The sequence below is a fragment of the Psammomys obesus genome, unplaced genomic scaffold (genome assembly GCF_907164565.1).
Source record: "Psammomys obesus unplaced genomic scaffold, mPsaObe1.curated_primary_1811, whole genome shotgun sequence".
Classification (NCBI taxonomy): Eukaryota; Metazoa; Chordata; class Mammalia; order Rodentia; family Muridae; genus Psammomys; species Psammomys obesus.
The window spans coordinates 9,256,110-9,277,205 of NW_026593286.1; the positions used below are offsets into that span (position 1 = coordinate 9,256,110).

A 21,096-nucleotide genomic window follows, 5' to 3' on the forward strand; every position below is an offset into this window, starting at 1 on the left:
AAAGGATGTAAGGCTGCCGGGTCAGAGAGAGGACTTTGGTCTCACAGAGCAGTCAGAGAATCAGCACAGTGGCATTGGTTTTCCATTTCTTCCCAAGAACCAAAGGGGTGGTACAGCTCATCCCTAAGATATTCATATAGTAACTTAGCATCCTAGGCAAGGAATATCCAGCTTAAAAATATTCATCATTTCACGAGGACCTACCCTTTGCTGAAGGGATCGGAAGAGAATGGGCTTCATCTTTCAAGGCTAGAAACGCTGCTAGGAGCCAGGCCCTTCAGTGGCAGTCAGGGGCCTTACTATTTTGTTTTAACCAAGAACTCACATGGGTGCTCACTGCTTTATACCTTATCAGTTTCTGTCTACCTTTGTCTGTGTCCGTGATTTAGAGTTCTGTTCTTTCCTCTTTATATTTTCTCATGATGTCATGCTCTAATTAATATCTGTGCCAGGAAATTCAAACTCAAACACTTAACAGCAAAGGGCACAATGGAGCGACAGCCACCTGCAGTGAATTAAGTAAGCATCTACCCCCATGCCATTCATTATGCTAAATGAAGAAAATATTTTATGTAACGCGAACAAATACAGTAACATTTGAAGTCAAGTATTTAAAACTGTCTAGAATAAGTAATAAAACATCATATATTAAGTACTCAGTTATGAAAATTTTATTGTCAACTAAAATGACCTGATTGTTTGTCTCTTCAGTCCTAATGGCGAGTTGAGTACGCTGTTACAGTGTGTAGTACCAACCTCAGCCATGGTCCCATTGACAGGAAAGGATGTTTGCTTGTCTTTCTGTCCCTGACAGGAACAGCCACATTCAAGCCCAGCAGCTGCCAGCCTGGGTATGCTTGTTCTGCTTCTGCTTAGAGCATTCTAGACTTCTGATGGCCCAGACTTCTCCCTTTATTCTAGTTCTTGTGATTCTGTTTTTCAGCCATCTTTTCCATTAACTCTTCCTTCCCAGTTACAATAAAAGAAGATGAGCAATCACGTTCACTTACACATTAACATCAATTAAATTATATCTTTTTAAAATATATTTATTTTTTATTAATTTAATCACTTTGTATCCCAACTTTAGCCCCCTCACTGGTCCCCTCTCAATCCCACCTTCCCTCCCTCTTCTCCACCCATTCCCCTCCCCCAGTCCACTGATAGAGGAGGTCCTCCTCTCCTTCCTTCTGACCCTAGCCTATCAGGTCTCATCAGAACTGGCTGCATTGTCTTCCTCTGTGGCCTGGTAAGTCTGCTTCTGCCTCAAGGGGAGGTGATCAAAGATCAGGCCAATCAGTTTATGTCAGAGACAGTCCCTGTTCCCCTTACTAGGGAACCCACTTAGAAACTGGGCTGCCATGGGCTACATCTGTGCAGGGGTTCTAGGTTATCTCCACAACCGGTCCTTGGTTGGACCATTCACAGAGATAAATTATATCCTTAAGGCTGCCGTATGAGAATGTTTTCCTCTGGACACTTGTAAGTTCTAGTATGTTAATACAGCATACTTGCATGTGGTGTGTAATGGTTGGCTTTAATGTCAACTACAAGCCACAAACTACATGTCCTGGCTGCCTTGACTGATGTGGGAAGACACACGCAGATTGTGGGCAGTGCCTTTGGGTAGCAGCCCAGATACAAATGGCATCACAGGAAGTAGATCATCTCTCCTTGTACTCACTTGGCTTGCCCTCTTGCATTGGGTTAATTTGCTCCTCCTCCCCTTCCCCCTCTTCTCTGCTGCTCCTGCTGCTGATTCCTCTCCTGATGTAGGAACCAGCATTTCCAAGCTTTGATCAGCTTTGATTGCAAACTATAGAACAGCAGCTCCTGGAAACTTCCAGGCTTCTGATTCTACACTGCAGACCTACAGTACATAAAAACCAGGAACATAAAAATCACAGCCTCCTCGATGGAGGAGACATGATAAAACCCTTCTTCTGTGATGTCTCCAAAAACTCATTCCACACGCCAGAATTAGTGAGAAGGGCACCGAGTAAAGCCCACACGGTGATTCTGAAACGCACTGTTCTGGCAATAAAAAGCGTCCAGTGGGGATCAACACTTTTTATTGCCAGAACAATGCTATTTGTCCCCTACCTGGAATCGCTCTCCACCTTGATGGTTCCCACTCGTCTTATATATATTCTGAGCGTGTTCACGGCCCATGGTTGGGATGAACTAGCTAGAGTTCCGAGTGCTGATAAACACAGAATAGGTCAAGGTCAGTGACTACCTTGACTGAGGACAGTGAGCATTAACACAACATGCTGTATTCGGGATAAAGATAAGATCTTTCTCTTCTCTGGTAGATGCTAGAGTTGCCTGAACATCTACTCTCAGCCCTCTTCATGCTCTGGCCATTCTTCCTTCCGGTTCTGTGAATACACCATTAATGTACTCTCTTGTCATAAGCTTAATAAATGCTATCTGTCCCCTACCTGGAATCTCTCTCCACCTTGATGGTTCCCACTCATCTTATATATCATCTGCAATCACTTGGCAGTCTTTGTTCAAACTTTGCTTTCCTCTCATGCTTCAGTCTAGTGTCCCCTGGCCCATGCTCCCAAAGAAAAGATCTATTTGTCATTGATTTCATAGTTGCTGCTGTCACAGGAGTTCAGATCTCTTCCCAAAGAAAGAATAAAACAATGCATAAAATTTAAATTTCCAAAATTCATGATGGAGTTTGAAGATTTGGCCCTTTCCTGACTCTTGACTTGCTTTTGGTAGTTTACAGCTTACTCTCCTTAGTAATAATAAGTTCATGTCACGTTATTTTGTCAGAAACAAATATAAACTAGATGCAGACAAAGACTGTTCGATATTAATTTTCTCAGGCATGACCTTGGGTATGCTTTAACAGTGTGCTCAATGAAGACATTTGGAAACACCTGTACAGAACATTAGAATGCTCTGAGGGTGCTAAGGATGGGACTCAGAGTGTTAGACAAATGCTAGACCAGTGAGTCACACTCTGACTGCTTCAGAACACCTCTGCTGTGTAGAGAATGTTAAAGAAAGAAGTATGAGATGAATTCTATTCCATCAATACTTTTAACCCTGTCTCCCTAACTGTCTAGTAGAAAGTGAGTTGGCAAATGCAGATATTTGATATAACTTTTTCAGTCCTTTGAACAAGTCAGTGCTTTTGTTTTGTTTTGTTTTGTTTTTATCATGAGTGATTCCTTTTCCAGAATGGACACCACCCAAGAGATTCTCAGAAATGCTACTACACCAACTCAATTCAACTATAAGCATGAATATGAATACACACTTCCATTTGAGGTAAAAAGAAGCCATACATAATATAAAGGAAGTCCCCAGCAGCTTATAATGCAACTTTTATTGATTGTATTTCTTGTTGTATTGTTTGCTCTGTTTTTCTGTAATTGCTGCTTTATCCACTTACTCATTAAACACATGGAAATTAAGACCTTAAGGTACCAGTTTTAAGGCTTAGAGTTTAATGATCACTTATTGAAAAAGCAAGCTACTTCTCATCATTTAGTCTAATAGTGTATTTTTAAAAGTTTTAATGAGTTCTATGAATACTCATGTTGGGAACAATCATTTGGAAACCCACCTTGGATTAAAGATAGAGAGGCCAAACAGAGTTGTTCTTAGCAGTCAAGTAAGTAGGGCTGAGATCCACTTTCTGGTTCCTTTTTCAATATAGTCAATCTCATAATTAAGTTCAGGGGTTGTTTTCTCCAAATAAGTCCACACCTTCATTCACAATAACCCAACATACACATTTCCTGACTACATTTGGGGTTCCTCTTCCATACACTTTAGCTATTTTAATGTCAGCCTCATACACATCCTGAAAGTGCACAATTTTCGATTAATAATTCCCAAGATTTTCCAAAACATAAGGGCTTCAAGTTAGATATCCAATTTAAGTAAATTCTCTGTATCTTAGATTTAGTTTCATGGGCTGGGGATGTAGTTCAGTACGTAGAATGCTTGTCTAGCATGAACAAAGTTCTGAGTTCAAGTCCTACAGCACTGCACTAACTGGTCATGTTGGCACACCTATAATCTTAGCACTAGGAAGATAAAGGCAAAAGAATCAGAAACTCAAGGTTCCTTTTCAGCTAAGTAGTAAGTTCAAAGCCATCCTGTGCTTCCTGAGACCCTACCTCAAAATATAAGTTCACTCTCACTTATTTCCAGCAATGATGACTGTTTAAGTTGCCCTTTAACTTAGTCATGATTTGTTTATTGACAGTATATTTTCTCAGAAATGAGCATTCAGGGAATTGTCATTGTACACACTTTATGGAGTAATTTTTTTCTTTTTGGTGTTTTATTTGTTTGTTTTGTTTGAGGTAGGGTTTCTCTGTGTAGCCTTGCCTGTTCTGGACTCACTTTGCAGACCAGGCTGGCCTCGAACTCACAGAGATCGCCTGCCTCTGCCTCCGCAAGTGCTAGGATTAAAGTTGTTGCCACCGCACCTGGTTTGGAGGGTACTTTCAAAGACATAGATTGTATAGCCTCATCTCATGATCTGCCCATCTCCTCTCTGCAGCTCTGGGGTTTTACAGACAAGCAGTCTGCCAGGCTTTTTCACAGGTGGAGGCTGGGGATCTGAACTCGAGTCTTCACGTTTGCAGAGTTCTCTTACCCACTGAACTGTGTCCTCATCCTCCCTCCCCTTAATTCATATATGCATAGTGCAAAATTTCAAATTGATTCCAAATAATCAGCTAGAACCCTTTACAAAAATTTATTTTTAAGCTACCAGTAAAGCTGATGCTATATACGGTTAGTTAAACTATCCCCCCCTTTTTTTTAGAATTGCCTATACCTTTTGTTGACTATGTATCTCATCACAGACTGCTCAAATAACTTGTTCAAAACATTTCAAAGGTATTTTTAAAATATTGACAACAAAAGGATGCAGAGATATCTGACAGCCCTGAGTTGTTTTTTTTTAAAGCATTTTGTATGATTGCTGCAATTATTCTGAAGCAATAACTGTATACAAATGCAACATCATCCCAAAGAGTCAAGTGTGTCCCAGGATGGCTGACAGCATGACAGCATGACAATCCTGATGGAAAAGTTTTCCTTTTAGTATCATCCACCCAAACCACTAATCAGAGAAAGTGTGCCGTTTAGAGAAGATAAATTGGGTCCAGGGTCCTGCATCTAGCAGAAGTCTTTTGCTTACAGGAAGAAAACTTTTTTTTTCCTTTGAAAGCATTGTAGGGATCAGCATTTTGATAGTCAAATTAAGGGTTCTTGTCATAGTTTCCATGGGCAGATGGCTGCATTGTTCAAAGCAGCTGAAAGGAGCTGGTTTTCTTCAAAAATAAACCCTAAGTATATATTTGGTCATAAACAACATTCAAGTGTCTAAATTTTAAAGGCATTTTGACATCCTGCTTCTTAATGACCTGTTCATAGGAACCATCTCTATAAAAATAAAAGGTGTTCACTGACTTGAAGAGACAGGGAAACATTCCGAGCACAGAAGGTCAAAGATATCCCCTGGCTAAAATCCCTGCTGTCATGTCATCTAGCCTTCTGCCAGCGCTGCCAGTGCTCGCTCGGTGGGCACACAGCGGGGTGGCGCCTCTTTACAGTTGCATTTGCCTATCTGGGTGGTCTAAAACGTTGGCTGGAATGAATGCACAGCACCCTAGAACTGTCCACACATAATGTCAATTTTATCCTGACAGCAAACACCAGTTTTTCTTATGTGTTCTCAATTAAATTCAAAGTTGTTTTTAATCTGACACATTACTAATTTTGTCTGACTTCATTTGCCATTTATCTCAAAGAAGTTGCTGTGCTCTGTAGTCCAATTAAATTTATTTTATATTGCAATATTTAGTAAATCTTAATGCCAATCCCTTCCTTGTATCAGGATTTTCACTATACACACACACTAAATACACACTAGACAACAAACTTCACAGGCACGGCTGTGTGAACCTGGAACATCATTTCTGAGGATGGAGCAGAGTTGGGGAAAGGGGAGTGGAAGACACAGGAGGGTCAGAACCAAGGTGCTTACTGGACACCAGCATAGCTGAAAACACTGGAAAAATGGGGAGGGAAAGGGTAAGTTCCAGGTTCATGAAAAGATCCAGTTTCATTGAGAAATGGCATAGAAAAATAGAAAGACAAGCAATGATGTATTCACCTACATGTACCTGCACACAGACGCACACAGACGTACACACACACAAATTGAGACTGCTTGACTCAACAGTCTACATTATGAAACAGAGCAGAGAGTATATTGTCTATGAACATTCACAGTATATGTAAGTGTATGTGTGTGTGTATATATATATATATATATATATATATATATATATATATATATAGCTATAGCAATGTGTAATTTAAACTAAAATATCATTCAAAGTTGTATATATGTGTGTGTATGTATATGTGTGCATATATATAAAACTTTGATGAATATTTTAGTTTAAATTATTGAAGAGGTCAGATCACAGTATGACATCATTTTTCTGGCTGACACTTATTCCTACAGTTTTTGTGCTAACACTGACAAGTACGTAAGGACACGCTAAGAGACAACGGAACAGCATGGGGATGTAATGTTAAGAATCCTAGTACAGAGGCAGTGGGGTGGATAGAGTCTGAGCTCCCGTGGGACAACAAGTTTCCATCTGCTTCAGCCAACCAACTGCAAGAAGCAGACAGAACAAAGAGCTTGTCCAGACACAAGCAAATGCATTTTATGTGAAGAAAAAGAAGCTTGAGTTCAAAGCAAAACATTACTGCCTCTAATGCTTCCTCTTTACCAATTATTGCTCTTAGTATCTTGTTTTTATTGTTTGTTTGTTTGGCTGGCTGGTGTCTTTAGCAAATCTTCAGATGTAGAAGGGACCAGTTAGTTATTCTAAGTACTTCACATCATTGCTTGCTGGTTGCTGAATTAATGTTCCTCCAGTTAATTCTCCAAGAGGTCTCTACAGTTGCCCTCTGTCTTTGTCACAAAACAACTGCTGAGGCCCCTTTAGTTCATCACTTACATCAGAAGAGATGACCACGGCATGGTATCTGCCTCCTATGACACACTTACCACCCGAGACAGGGCTTCCACTTCCCTCCCTACCTCCCTCCCTCCCGCCCTTGCATTGGGCTGTATGATGGGCTCAGCAGTTAAGAACACTTTCTTTCTCAGAAGACCACAGTTTAGTTCCCATCACTCCCGTTGAGCCTAAAGATCCCAGAGTGGGAGATTAAACACCCTTCCATGGCTTCCAGGGGCATCAATATTTTCAGTTGTATACATACACACATACATACATACATACATACATACATACATACATACATACATACATGAATAAATAAATATTCATTTTGAAAATTCTCTAAGCAAACCTTATGAAAGAAGGGGGAGGAGCGAAAGACCTGGAGGGGACAGGAGCTTCAAAAGAAGACCAACAGAGCCATAAACACTGAGCCTTGGGGACCCCAACCAAGGACAATACATAGAGAGGACCTAAAACCCTGCGTCAGATGTAGCCCATAGACTCAGTCTCCAAGTGGGATCTCTAGTAAGGAGAACGGGGACTTTCTCTGGCATGAACTCAATGGCAGGCTCTCTGATCACCTCCCCCTGAGGTGGGGGTGTAGCCTTGCCAGGACACAGAAGAAGACAATGTAACCAGTCCTGATGAGACCTGATAGACTAGGGTCAGATGGAAGGGAAGGAGGACCACCTCTATCAGTGGACTTGGGGAGGGGCATGGGAGGAGATGAGGGATGGAGGGTGGGATCAGGGGGAGATGAGGGAGGGGGCCACAGCCTGGATACAAATTGAATAAATTGTACTAAATGATAAAAAAAAAACCCTAAGCATCTTCTAAGTGCAGGACACTATGATAACCACTGAAAACATGACAAAAGAGCAGTGTCTGGCTTGTGAGCATGACTGATAAAGGACAAAGGAAGATAGACCGTGTCCAAGGAAACAGAACCTCTATAAACACAAGCAGCTTTCCCCAGCTCCTTCCTGGGTTCATTGGACGTACTTGGACTTGCTCACTCAGGGAAGGAGATGAACCTGCACAGAAGTTGTACCCTCATGTCCACCAGCTGCTTATCTCCCTAGCCCCCACGCCATCACCACCACAAAATATTCTCCAGCCTGTGGAACTAGAGCCCCAAATCCTTCCACTTTCATGATTCACTCACACAACACTAATCTAAAAATACCCCACACAAAATGTTATATTGTTTTACTCTTTTCACTAATTAATTTAATCATTTACATCCTGATCAGAACTTCCCCTCCCTCCTCTCCTCCTAGTCCTTCCCCTTCATCTCCCCTATCCTCCCTCTCTTTCTCCTCAGAGGAGTGAAGACCTCTCATGATTATCAACTGTCCTTGGCATATCAAGAGAATAGGCAAGGCTGTCCAGTCAGGGGAAAGGGATCCAAAGGCAGCAACAGAGACAGCGACAGCCCCTGTTCCCGCTGTTAGAGGTCCCACGTGAGGACCAAGCTGTGCATCTGTTACATATGTATAAGGGACCTACATGAGTCCCGTGAATGCTCTCTGGCTGCTGGTTCAGTCTCTGTGAGCCCCGATAGGCCCAGGTTAGTTGAGTCAGTAGGTTTTCTGATCCAGAGAATATCCTTACACCTTCTCATTGCTAAAAGTTTCCATTGCCAGCTCCTGGACATCAAGTAAGGAAATATCTGATGCTAAGCCACAGGTCACTGTCAGCACTTGTGGTGCAACAGGTGTAGGGCGAAAGCTTGATCTCTTCCCTTCAACTCCTTTAAAGCGCTAAAAGCTGCTCAGACTCTTCACTGTGTCAGAGGACAGGACTTCTTCTCAGGAGTCCTATTTCTCTGGGCTTCACAGCTCTGGCTTCTCCTCCCCTGGTGCTTAATGCAGAGCCACTTGCCAGATCATTGCTCAGTGGATATAGACCATGGATGGACCACCCATTCGTTATGTGAATGTTCCCCTTCGCTCACTTCAAACCTGTCTTTCTTGGGATACCATTTGTGACCAGCCCAACTCTCCCAACATCCTTCTTCACTACACATGTCCTGTCACCTCTGTTTCATCTTAGGAACGTGTTCTTCCAGATACCTAACTCCATAAGAACAAGGAAGGTGCCTTATGTTGTCTGCCTTTTGAGCTCACAGACCAAAGACCATATTCCTCAAATGAGTCTCCTCTCAAAAATTCATCCTTCCTACCATTTCCCAACTTTTCTATGTAAAGATCTGTGCTGTCAGTTAGCGGTCAGCATAGATGGATGACTGAATCGCAAGGAAATAACCCAAAGTCACAGGGACTTAGACTAGTAAACAGCAATCTGATCACGTGGACCATTTCAACAAGACACAGATGACTATAAAACTGTCATAGATGTACTAAAAAAGCTCTCTGGATACACAGAGATCCTACTTCTAATGCCCTGGACTAGGGACAAGAAACATTCTGAAATGATTGTGTTGCAAATTTTTCAAAAGGCAGATGTTTCACCTGTGATTTCTATTCAGACTCTCACTGTATCACATTTTCCTCCTACACTGACCCCAGGCTTTTGTGAGCTCTGGCACTAGAGAAATTGGATAGAGTTGTGTTTATGAGATATACTCTATGTGACTTGGGGCCATTTCACATACACCTAAAGTATTGCTTGCCATCTGTGAGAAGGAATGGCTCCCAGAAATATTCCTAACATAGAAAGGGATAATTCCACCAAACATTGTGACATGAAGGGTATCAGATCCGCCATCACAATCATGTTAGCACATTCTCTGCCTCTCAAAACTTCAAGCACAAAGCAGGAGAGAGCAGAGCTATCCTATATAGGATTTCCAAGCCACCAGCCATGTAAAATGTAAATATGAAATTGGCCTTTCAGTGATGCTCAGTCAACCCAAAGTTCTCTCTGGAAAAGAATGTACCCACTATTACAGCAACAGCATTTGTAAATGAAACATGCATTTTTTTCTATTATTCATCAGAATCTCACAGAAGTTATTATTCCAAGTTCTTATGTTTATAAAGCACAAAATCATAACAATACTACAAGTATCAGAACTGTAATAATTCAAACATGAAAGAAATTGTGTGACAGCTCCCTACTAGAATGGAAATTAAATTAAAAGAAACGGTATAAGATTTAATAAATAAGAGTTTGAGTAACTAAAAACTTTCACTTGAACACATAAAAACTGATTTATGTCTTTACTATCCAAGTAGAAGATAAGATTCTAAACCTGTTGCCAAAAATTAAAAAAAAAGAAGTGATTAAAGAATATACAATCAGAAATTAGTGGAAAGGTGTTGTGAAGGCATACTGGGTAGTTAATATACCATCTTTCTGGATGTTTTCAAATTTGAAAGGTTCTACTTTCTCCTAACCTCCTCTGTGTGTGTGAGTGTGTGTATGTATGTGCATGGGTTCAGGACAGCTTCAGGAGCTGGTCCTTACCTTCCGCTCTAAGACAGTCTGTTGTTTTCTCTCTAGCTGGATCATGACTGTGGGGATTCTCCTGTCTAGTCTGCAATCTTGCCCTACAGCTATTACTTGGTTTCTGAGAATTTGAACCCAAGCTTTATCACAAACTATATACCCATTGAATCACCTTCCCAGTACCTACATTTGAGAATTATTAACATTTTATTTACAAAAAGAATATTTGGTTTTCACATCTAGTAAAATCTTTTTCCTCTTTTTCTCAAAGAAATTATCCCCTGACAGTATTTGTATGTGTGTGTGTGTGTGTGTTTGTGTGTGTGTGTGTGTGTGTGTGTGTAGTACATATTAGCCTCTAACCACCAAGATGCAGAAACAAAAATTTTCCTTGCCAGTTATAAGGAGGTTATTAACATGTCAGCAAAATTTTATATCGCAGCCTGCAGGAGATGAACAAGTTTGTCTCCTTTTAACTGTCTGTATTAAAGTCTGTATTAAAGGGCAGGTAATCACTGTCCTTGATGGCTTTCATTGGTCTCTGTTGTGCCTTTTATTACTGTGATACTCGATAATAAGAGCTTTGGGATGTACAGGGGCAAGGTAATGGGGCATTTTAAAGGTGAGTGGAGAGTCATCACATTAGTTCAATGTCTGCAGTGCTGACTGGGTGGTATTAAAACCCCTGAGCGCTAACGGATATTGAGCCAGTTTTCCAAGGTCAACATTCCAATTACTGTGTGAATCCTCAAATGGTTCTAGATCATGAGCCATTTCTGACATCCATCTACTGTGCTTGCATTGCATTTTATCTGCACAAATGGACACATGCCCCGTGGCTCCCAATTTTCCCATCAGGGTGTCCCAAGGAAACAGAGCTTGAAAGAAAATGAAGGAACACCTCAGGGCCTTTTTTCTCTTCTTCAATCTGAACAAGTACCTACTATACCATAGTAGGTAAGCATGTGAACCTGTTGTTGGAGATTTTTGTGTGTTATTATTTGTCCTATGATTATTATTGCACTGGTATTATTTAACTCACTATCACAATCAAATAAGACACAGATACCGTTTAGATTTTACAATTGCCTTATTTACCTTGCGCTGGGCAGATATTCTACCTACACTGTCTTAATAACTTCATCATCCACCTCCCAGCCTCTATCCAGTGCCATTCATATTAACCATCCTCATATGGGCTACCTTTCATCCATAATCTTATGAATACTTGCTTATAGTTGGTGTTTTTTCCATCCACACCATCCTTGGAGTCCTTCCTCCCAGCCCACAAGGTTTCTTCTCTTTGCTAACCCATCCTCCTTCCTTCTCTCTCCCCATTATTATCTGGAATCCAAAGCCCTGGAACCTTTGCTACACCTACATCATTCTGCATTGCCCAGGTTTCTGCACTGCCCAGGTTTTAAGCCTTTAATAGGCAGGTTTTCACAACAAGGATAGGATCATCCAGGAAGTGATCAGATCTTGAGGACAGTAATTAGCATCAAAATACAAGCATCAGACCAACCCCCAACATGAGCCCATGAAGCTTGAGGAAATTTCTCATCTGGAAGCAAAGTTGGAGTGATCTGCTTTATGCTCCAGCAGAGAATAAGCCATGCTAGCTTCTAAGGCTTTCACTTACAGACTGTTGTTGTGTTTGGGTTATTTGATTATTGTTGTTGTTTTGTTTGGAGGTTTGTTGTTGTTGTTATCTCAAAAGTAAAAGAGTTGATTCTGAGAAACTCTGACCTTATACAAAACCACCTGAAATCAGAAGGCTGCCCGAATCTTCAGGCATCTAAGGTCACACATCTTACTAAAATTCTGATGATGTTCTCTATTTTACATATTCAAATCTAGTAGTTAAGAATAAAAGCATTTCGAGAATTTCAATGAACATAAAGCCTTATTCATGTCTTCTCATTTCATATAATCATTCTGTGACTTTATTTCTAACATATTATTTTCTCCTAGCCTGGGTTATAGACAGATCTTTTCTCTGTTACTGGACAATGTGTTTCATCTCCAAGTACTACTCCCACTGTCTGAACATCTACCTCATTTCTGCTGAACAGAATCTTTCAAATTTTCATGAATCTGATCTACCTTCCTGAAATTTTTTTCTTAATCTTCCCTCCAATCCATCCCTTTGCTCATAGTATTTATCTATCTGGATGCTATGTTTGAAATTTGACATTTTACTTGGAATGAGCCATTTCATTGCTGCTTGAAAATAATATTTAATAATGTACCCATTAGTTTGAACTTACTGATTGAGGCATTTATCTATGGTGAACAACCAAAAAGCAACTTTTATAAAACTAGAAAGATTATAATAAACTCAAATACCCAGTCAGGCAGAAACCCATTAGGACACACACTAGTAGGAAAAATGGAGAAAGATACTCATGATTATAAGCAGAGGCTCAGAGCATTACAAGTATCTTTATTGTATTTCTTTTTCTTTTATATTTCATGAGCGTCAGTAATAACATAAACCTGAAGATTTTTGTGGTGACTTGAAAGAAATTGGGAATTGTTTGACCATGTTGGCCGATAAAAGGAGGAAGGTATTTGCCATGACAGTTGGGACACATGAGAAGAGGGTTGGAAATCTGTGGAGGGGCCCAAAGTGACATGATAGTCTCTATGTCAAGCTATATAAAACTCCTAAGGCTTTAAAACTATTTCTGTGACTTTTTTAGTTTGATTTAGTTTAGGTTCCCCCCCCCCATAAGGATGGATAGATTCTTCACATAGTTGACTGTTTTGCTTTTTTTTTTTTCCCAGATCTGCTTTGTGAACCTGGATGTAAACAAGGATGTTTGCAGCACAGAACACTTGCAGCAGGTAACAGCTGGACCTGGGGCCCTCCAGGAGCCTGTGAAGAAGGCTGGACTCTGTCTGTGATGCTCTTCTGTAGAAGGGTAGATGGTGTCATCACTGACCTTTCCCTGCAGCTTTTCTTGCTGTTGTTCCATTACATGTTTGAAAGTCACATTTCCCTGCCTACAAAACTGATCAGGAAGACATCTCCTCTTACCCAGCAGCATCCTAAAGTGGATATTCACACCACAATCTGGCAAGCTTTTTCCACCGTATCTTATAACCAAAGTGAAGGCAGCCAGCCCTTTCCTCTGGTTATTGGGATTACTCCTGCCCATTCTTTCCATCAAATTGCATCTGAACTGTGCACCCATCCATTGTCATACCCTTATCATGAGCTTGAACATTTTGCATCTCATGACAGCTAACTTCCAGCAAGGTCATCCAAAATCGATCCTGGTGTAAATCCTTGACTGCATTGAGCACTTATATGACTGTTTAGTTCTTTAGAGGCTGAGCATGCCTATGGTACAATGGCAAGAATCAAGTAATGTCACAGTTTATCATTGCACCACCAAAGCTGAGAGGTTTTACCTCATTGGCTATAACGGCATGATCTTTACAGTTGGATCATCACACAATACACAAATGCTTCTCTTAACTGATACTGGGTACTCAGGTAATCAGCACCCACTCACAGCAGGCACAGAACTTGAGATTTCTGAGTGCTCCTATCATAGTTTTTTTGTAGTGTAGCTGAATGAAGCTCCTCAACCTATTATTCATAGGGTTGCACAGTATGAACTTTCACCCTATGCCAAATATTTTCCTCTGTATGACACTAGAGATTTCAAAGGAAATTGTGCAAACAATTTTATTCAATGGAGTAATAACATTGAATGATGAGTAGAGTCCATCAGAAAAAGAACAGAAATGATGGAAGCATATTCCCATCATAGTAACTGAATAATTTATGGAGTGATTTAAGAGAGTTTCCAGTTATGGCTTAGCTCATATAAACTGATATGATCTGTGCAAGTTACTACTTTCTATGTCATAGGATTATATGTGTATGTACATATATATACATATATATAAGTAATTATGGCATATCAATCACATAGGTTTCAGTTAAGGATGAAATAAAATAGGATGTCACATATATAGGCTTTACCAAAGTGCTTAGAACATAGTCAAAGTCAAATTAGTATTAGATATAATTTTATTATTGAGTTTATTGGAAGAGAATATTACTAGCAAGTAGTTTTTTATTCAAGTTTTAAGAAGAAAATTTTTTTCAAACTAGTGATTATTTTTATTGTGTGATATTAATTGCCAAATGTTCACTTTGGAAAATTTAAAACCAAGGAGGTTTTTTTTTTTAAAAAAAAATATTTTTTTTATTCCAATCTTGATTCTTTTTACATTATTGAATGGTTTATTATTTTTATGTGCATTGGTGTTTTGCCTGTGTGCATGTCTGTGTGAGGGTGTCAAATCACATGGAGCTGGATAACAGCCATCTGTGAGCTGCCCTGTGGGTGCTGGGAATTGAACTCAGGTCTTCTGGAAGAAGAGCCAGTGCCTGTAACCACTGAGCCATCTCTCCAGCAACCCCTCCCCCACCTTAATTCTTATTATTTAATTTAAAAGTTTTTTTTCATATTTTAAGGATTTTTAATTTTTTTGAGATTATAATATAATTATATCATTTCCTACCTTTCCTCTCATTCTGACTCCTCCCGTGTAGATCCCCCTCTTCTCATTCAAATTTATGATCTCTTTCTGTGTATGTGTGTGTGTATGTGTGTGTGTTTCAGGGCTGACCATTTGGTATTGGATAGTTGTGCTTTTGCCTGGAGAAGACCATTTCTCCTGCTCTCAGCAACCCTTAGTTGCCTGTAGTACACCATCAGAAAGTTGAGGCCTCCTGAGCTTTCTGCACTCCATGCGAGCATACTTATTGCTGTCATCCTTGCTCGGGTCTTGCTTAGGCAGCCATGATAGTGAGACTTCACGGGTGTGCCTTCTCTGACATTTTTAGAAGAAATAATCTCACAGCAAACTTCTCATTCCTCTGCCTCCCACAATTTTTCTGCCTTCTTCAACAATGATGCCTGAATTGTGGGTGCAGGAGTTGTGTTGTAGAGAACTGTAGACTGAGCAGATTATATATCTATAGCCTAAATCATAAATAATTTTTACAGATGAAACAGATTGGATGTGCTATTTTAGAAGTGTAAAGAGGTCCTTTGAACTAATAAGATCTTACCCCACAGAAACTGGTCAGCGTTTCACCAGACCTTCCAAAGCTCATCAACTCCATGAATGTCCAACATCCGAAAGAAAATGAAATTGTCCTCCTGAGTGGGCTAGCCTCTGGAAACCTCCAGGCAGATTTTGATGTTTCACAGGTGAGGAACACAGTTCTTGAGCAACAGTTCACCGAGGGCAGGCAGTGGTACTCAACCTGTGGGTCGTGACCCCTTCAGCAAACATCTATGTCTAAAAATGTTTACATTATAATTTATAACTGTAGCAAAAATCACAGTTATAAAGTAGCAATAAAAATAATTTCATGGTTTGGGGGGGTAGTCACCAGGACATGAGGAACTTAGTGGTAAGTTTTCCATAGTCAGAGAGAGATGAGCCCAAGCCAAATGTTACACATGAGCTTTAGCAAAAGAGCCAACAATGATTCTGTATGTGATACTGAGCCAACAATGATTCTGTATGTGGCACTAGCTTTATCTCTGGTCATCCTTGAAAATAACAGAAGCCCAGAAAGCCGGACTTTACTCAGCCTGGACTTCAGAGATTTGGTGCAGACCTTTATCTCATCTATTAGAATATTTTAATTGAGACATCAATATGATACTCTTCATTAGTGAGGAATGAAGATTCCTGGGTGGGAGGTATTAAGAAATGGATCTAAGTTCTAAGGACCTTTGTATTCTGCAAAATAATGATGATCAGAAAATAATTTCAAGTCTGAAATTTGTAGCTATTTCTACACCAGGCATATTTTTCCTCTGTCTCTGTACCCAAGAATGAGCTTCCATTCGGTTAAAGGTTCTTTTTTTTTTTTTTAAACCTATGGAGGACTTTCTAAATATAGCAGAGTAAGACCCAAATAGTTCAGGAAGCCAAACCCCAAGTGGACAGCAAGCCCTGTTTACCAACCCTTGGCCTTTCTACGCATCTGCACATGTGTGCAATCCTTTTTGTCAATAAAACAAGAATCTCGTAGCACACAGTAACTGGTATCTTGTCAGCCATAGAAACAATATTTCTGAAGAGACACCATTTGGGATTTGAAGCTAAAGGATTTGGATCTCTCTGAGCCTGCACTTACCCGTCTATGAAGCAAAATACATTTATTTCTACTTTAAAGTTTCAACTTGAGAAATGAAATTGGTAAAAAAAAAAAAAAAAAACACATTGTTCAAAACAAACGTTAGGGTTTTTCAGAAGAAAATAAGAGGACAAAATTGTAAGAAATCCAACATCCTACAAAAATGGAAACCATTTTTTCTCTCAAACATCCTCTTTAAGATGAGTTATTTTAGATTAAAATTGCAACATTTATAATAATAACCTTTTAAACAGTATCATAACTCAGTGCATAGGAAAGCTCTACTGCTTAGCAACCACCTAGTCTTGACTCTGAAGCTAATGAGGCTTATGCACTATAAATTTTACATGAATTCTGTATAAATCGTATGCTATGGTTTTAAATAAATATTGAAAACTTTATTCCTATCAACTTTATAATACTAGACCTTTTTTTTTTTTCTGATGTGCTCAGCTGTAGATAACACGGGGAAGTTGCAGGTACTCTTGGGAGGTCCCAATTTCCTTCTCATGCCTCCATGATAATTGATACTGACATTGATTAGACCTGGCCTTGAATGGAACTTGGAAGACTCTGACTGACCTTAGTTAAAATTCTTAGTTAAACATGACCGAAAATAGACTTAAGCACACAGAAAATGCATTGTCTCATTTAACTAAGCAAACACCGGGAGTACAAGAGATGAAAGGACGTGAACCATGTTAACAGGACATAGATTTTTCTTACAGCCCCTTTCCTGCTTTCTTCCTGTAGTCAGTATTATCTATCAGGTATAAGGAGACATTATCGTTTTGTGTTCAAGCTGACTAACACTAACATTTCAGGTAGTTCTCAAATGTCTTGTTGAGTTCTATTGTTTCTTGTGTACTATACATTTATTTTTTTAACCAGTTATCATGGTCTGAGGAATGTACTGTTCTGATTGTTCAGGCAACAGTTGTCCCGGGAGTCAGAAATTAACTCCTTGCACATGTCTCAAACAGTTAAGTGAAGCGGAAAATTCTGCCTCATAGAGTATAAGGAGAAGAAGGGTAAATTATGGCCACCAAAGAATCAAAGATGTCCCATGAGATATGTGAGAGTAGAGTTACCCAGAACCTATCAAATATCACACAGTAAAGAGTGCTCAGAGTCAGTCATGGTTGCATGCCACTATAGTCTCAACTATCTGGGAGGCTGAGGGGGGAGGACCACTAGAGGCCAAGAGTTTGAGCCCAATTTGATGAGCACTCCATGTCAAAGAATAAATAAAAATGTTCAGTTTGTGTATCCTTTTACCTATGAGCTATCAACCTGTGCCTGTGGGTTATATCACTTCCAGCTCACACTTCCTCTTTATTAGGCTCTCTATCACTTATCCCCATATCACTTTACCTGTCTGCAGTCTCCCAAGCCTCCCAAAGCTGCTGAGTTATTTTGTAGATACACAGCACGTGTTTCAGTCAGCAAAGCAGAGGCAGCAACAATGGTGAACCCCATCTTGGCCATCTTAGCAAGTATTTACTTTTATAGATAGTCTTGGATGGGCTGCTTTGTCACCAATAAAATTGGTGGTCTATTAATCCATCAGTAAGCTGTGGAGACTGATAGAAACTGTGTACTGGATCAGCCAGGGAAGTCTGAATAAGTCATCTTTAGAGATGGCCTAACAATACATTGATGACCATGCTGGGGAATACAGTGGTGAACAAGTTCAGCATCTTGCTCTTACAGAGCTACCTTACGGTTATTCATTGGTACCCTACCGTCTATGTGTTTTACTAAACATGTATATATACGTACAACCTCAACAGTCCATGTGCATACATCTCAAGGCACTCACGAACATGTTTAGTGATCATCCAAGAAAAGTAATAACAAAAAAGTTCAACAGCCAATAGTTAAATAAAATATAGAGTAAAATTAGTTACTTTCTGTTCCTGTTTAATTTCTCTTGCTACAATAAACACCGTGACCCAAAGCAACTTATGGAGGATAGTTTTAAGGTAATAGTCCATCACTGAGAGATATCAGGGCACGGACTAAAACAGAAACCACAGAGAAATGCTACTCAGTGTCTCATGCTCAGAAAGCTTTCTTTTTTTATTTTTATTACAGTTTATTCACTTTGTATCCCAGCTGTAACCCCCACTCTCATTCCCTCCCAATCCCGTACTTCTCCCTCCCTCATCTCCACCCATACCCCTCCCCAAGTCCACTGATAGGGGAGGACCTCCTCCCCTTCCCTCTGACCCTAGCCTATCAGGTCTCATCAGGACTGGTTGCATTGTCTTCCTCTGTGGCCTGTAAAGGCTACTCCCCTCTCAGAGGGAAGTGATCAAAGAGCCAGCCACTGAGTTCATGTCAGAGACAGACCATGTTCCCCTCAGAAAGCTTTCTTACACAGCCCGTGTCTGCCTGTCCAGAAATGGTGCTGCTCATAATGGGTGAGAGCCTCCCTCATCAGTCAATAGTCAAGACAACCTCACACAAATACAGCCATGTGCCAATTTGATTGAGGCAGTTCTGGGGTGCCCTATTTCCACGTGACTCAAGCTTGTGTCACATTGACAGTAAGAGCTGACCAGGAAAGCTGAGTGTGGTGGTGCACACCTGTAATCCCAGCACTCAGGAAGGAAGAGCTCTGTGAGTTCATGGCCAGCCTGGTCTACAAAGCAAGTCCAGGACAGCCAGGGCTACACAGAGAAACCCTGTCACAAAAAATAAATAAATAACATAAAAAAGAGACAGAGAAAGAGAGAGAGAAAAAGAGAGAGTTGATCAGAACACTTGGCTACAAAGCAGATGTATTAGGAAGCTTATCAAATACAATAGTCTACTCCCATGGCTGTCCTTACTATGAGATGAGCATATAATTCACTGTACCTTCATGAGTTGGCAAAAACCTCACACAAGTCTTCTGTGAGTACTTCTTGTTTGAACTAGGAAAGCACGGGATAAAGGACACATCTAGTGGACGATAAGCCTGAATTGCAGTGCAGGCTCTTCCACTGTGTGCTTTAACCCTGAGAGAAAGAGTTGGCTTTTTCCCTTTTAAGCCTCTACTTTTTTTGTCCCTAAAAGTGCCATAGAGCCACCAGGCTCAAAAATATATCAATTACATTGGAGTTAATAAGATTTGGAAAATACCCTGTCAAGCAGTGGTTCTCAAACGATGCCTTTGGGGACAGCATATCAGATATTCTGCATATTAGACATTTACATTACTGTTCATAAAAGTAGCAAAATTGTAGCTATGAAGTGGCAATGAAATGACTTTATGGCTGGGTGTCACCACAACATGAGAACTGTGTGAAAGGGTCGTTGAACTAGGAAGGTCGACAACCACTGTGTAAAGTATTACAAAACCACGTGACATGTCTTCATGTTGTATTACAAAACCACATGACATGTCTTCGTGTTGTAGGCTTTTTTTTCTTTACTTAGCTGCAACTCTTATATTTTTGTTTACTTTTTAGAAGACCGTTAGGAAACTACACTTTCAGCTGGGTGTGGTGGCGCATGCCTATCACCTTAGCACCCTGGGGAGGCAGAGGCAGGTGGATCTCTGTGAATTCAAGGCCAGCCTGGTCTACAAATAAGTGAGTCCAGAACAGCCAAGGCTACACAGAGAAACGCCGTCTCAGAAAAAAAAAAAAAAATACATTTTCTTCCTAAAATTCCAAAACTCTGTAACAGGGCACAATTAATAAAATCCATCTATCTGTCTACCTTGAGCTATTGCTGGTTCATATTGTTTTGTTAATATCTCTTGGGTTCCTGCTACCGTTATAGTGCATACTTAATCTGAATAATATTAAGTAGCAAATAGGAAATTATCTTGACCCAGATCTATGACAACTCCACATACATTATGCCTGGGAGACATTGTGTACTGCCTTTTATGGTAAGCGTCTGCCCTGTTTTGCATCTCACAGTACTTTTCGTCTAACAGTCAAAGGAGGTCTGGTGAGTTTCAGGTTAGCGTGCTATGTCTAAATGCAGAGGAAAGGAAATTAATTCAGAGGAAAGAAAGACAAGAGTTTCTGTGCTTCACCGCTTGGGAGATCACAGGGTTGTGGATTTAGTACAAAGCAATATAGCGATGCATCGCCAAGTCCATGTGTGATCTCTGAGAGGTTCCTTGAAGAAGCACCTCAGGATTTAGTGGATCTGTATTGAAGTCTGAAATTGTAAATTTCACAGGAGCATGCTTGGAAAAGGCTGAGACTCCCAGTCCATACTCCACACTTTGAAACACAAGGCTGTGCACCACCATCCTTGAAAAACAGTTCAGGTGGTGCACAGAGACAGACAGATTGCTCTGAGTTCACAACTAGCCTGGTTTACAAAGTGAGTCCAGGACAGCCAAGGCTACCCAGAGAAACCCTGTCTCACTGTCTCAAAAAAAAAAAAAAAAAGAAAGAAATAAAAGAAAGGAAGGAAGGAAGGAAGGAAGGAAGGAAGGAAGGAAGGAAGGAAGGAAGGAAGGAA

General features: G+C 40.3%; 1 protein-coding gene across 3 annotated transcripts in view; it reads left to right on the top strand.

Annotated features, from left to right (window-relative positions):
- Sphkap (SPHK1 interactor, AKAP domain containing) overlaps positions 1-21,096 on the top strand; it is a 133,632-nt gene that overhangs the window by 82,933 nt on the left and 29,603 nt on the right. For all 3 annotated transcript variants that reach the window (XM_055616410.1, XM_055616412.1, XM_055616411.1), the window contains 2 exons: positions 13,233-13,292; positions 15,548-15,682. In XM_055616410.1, the coding sequence (XP_055472385.1) occupies positions 13,233-13,292; positions 15,548-15,682 (195 nt within the window). The remainder of the gene's footprint in view (positions 1-13,232; positions 13,293-15,547; positions 15,683-21,096) is intronic.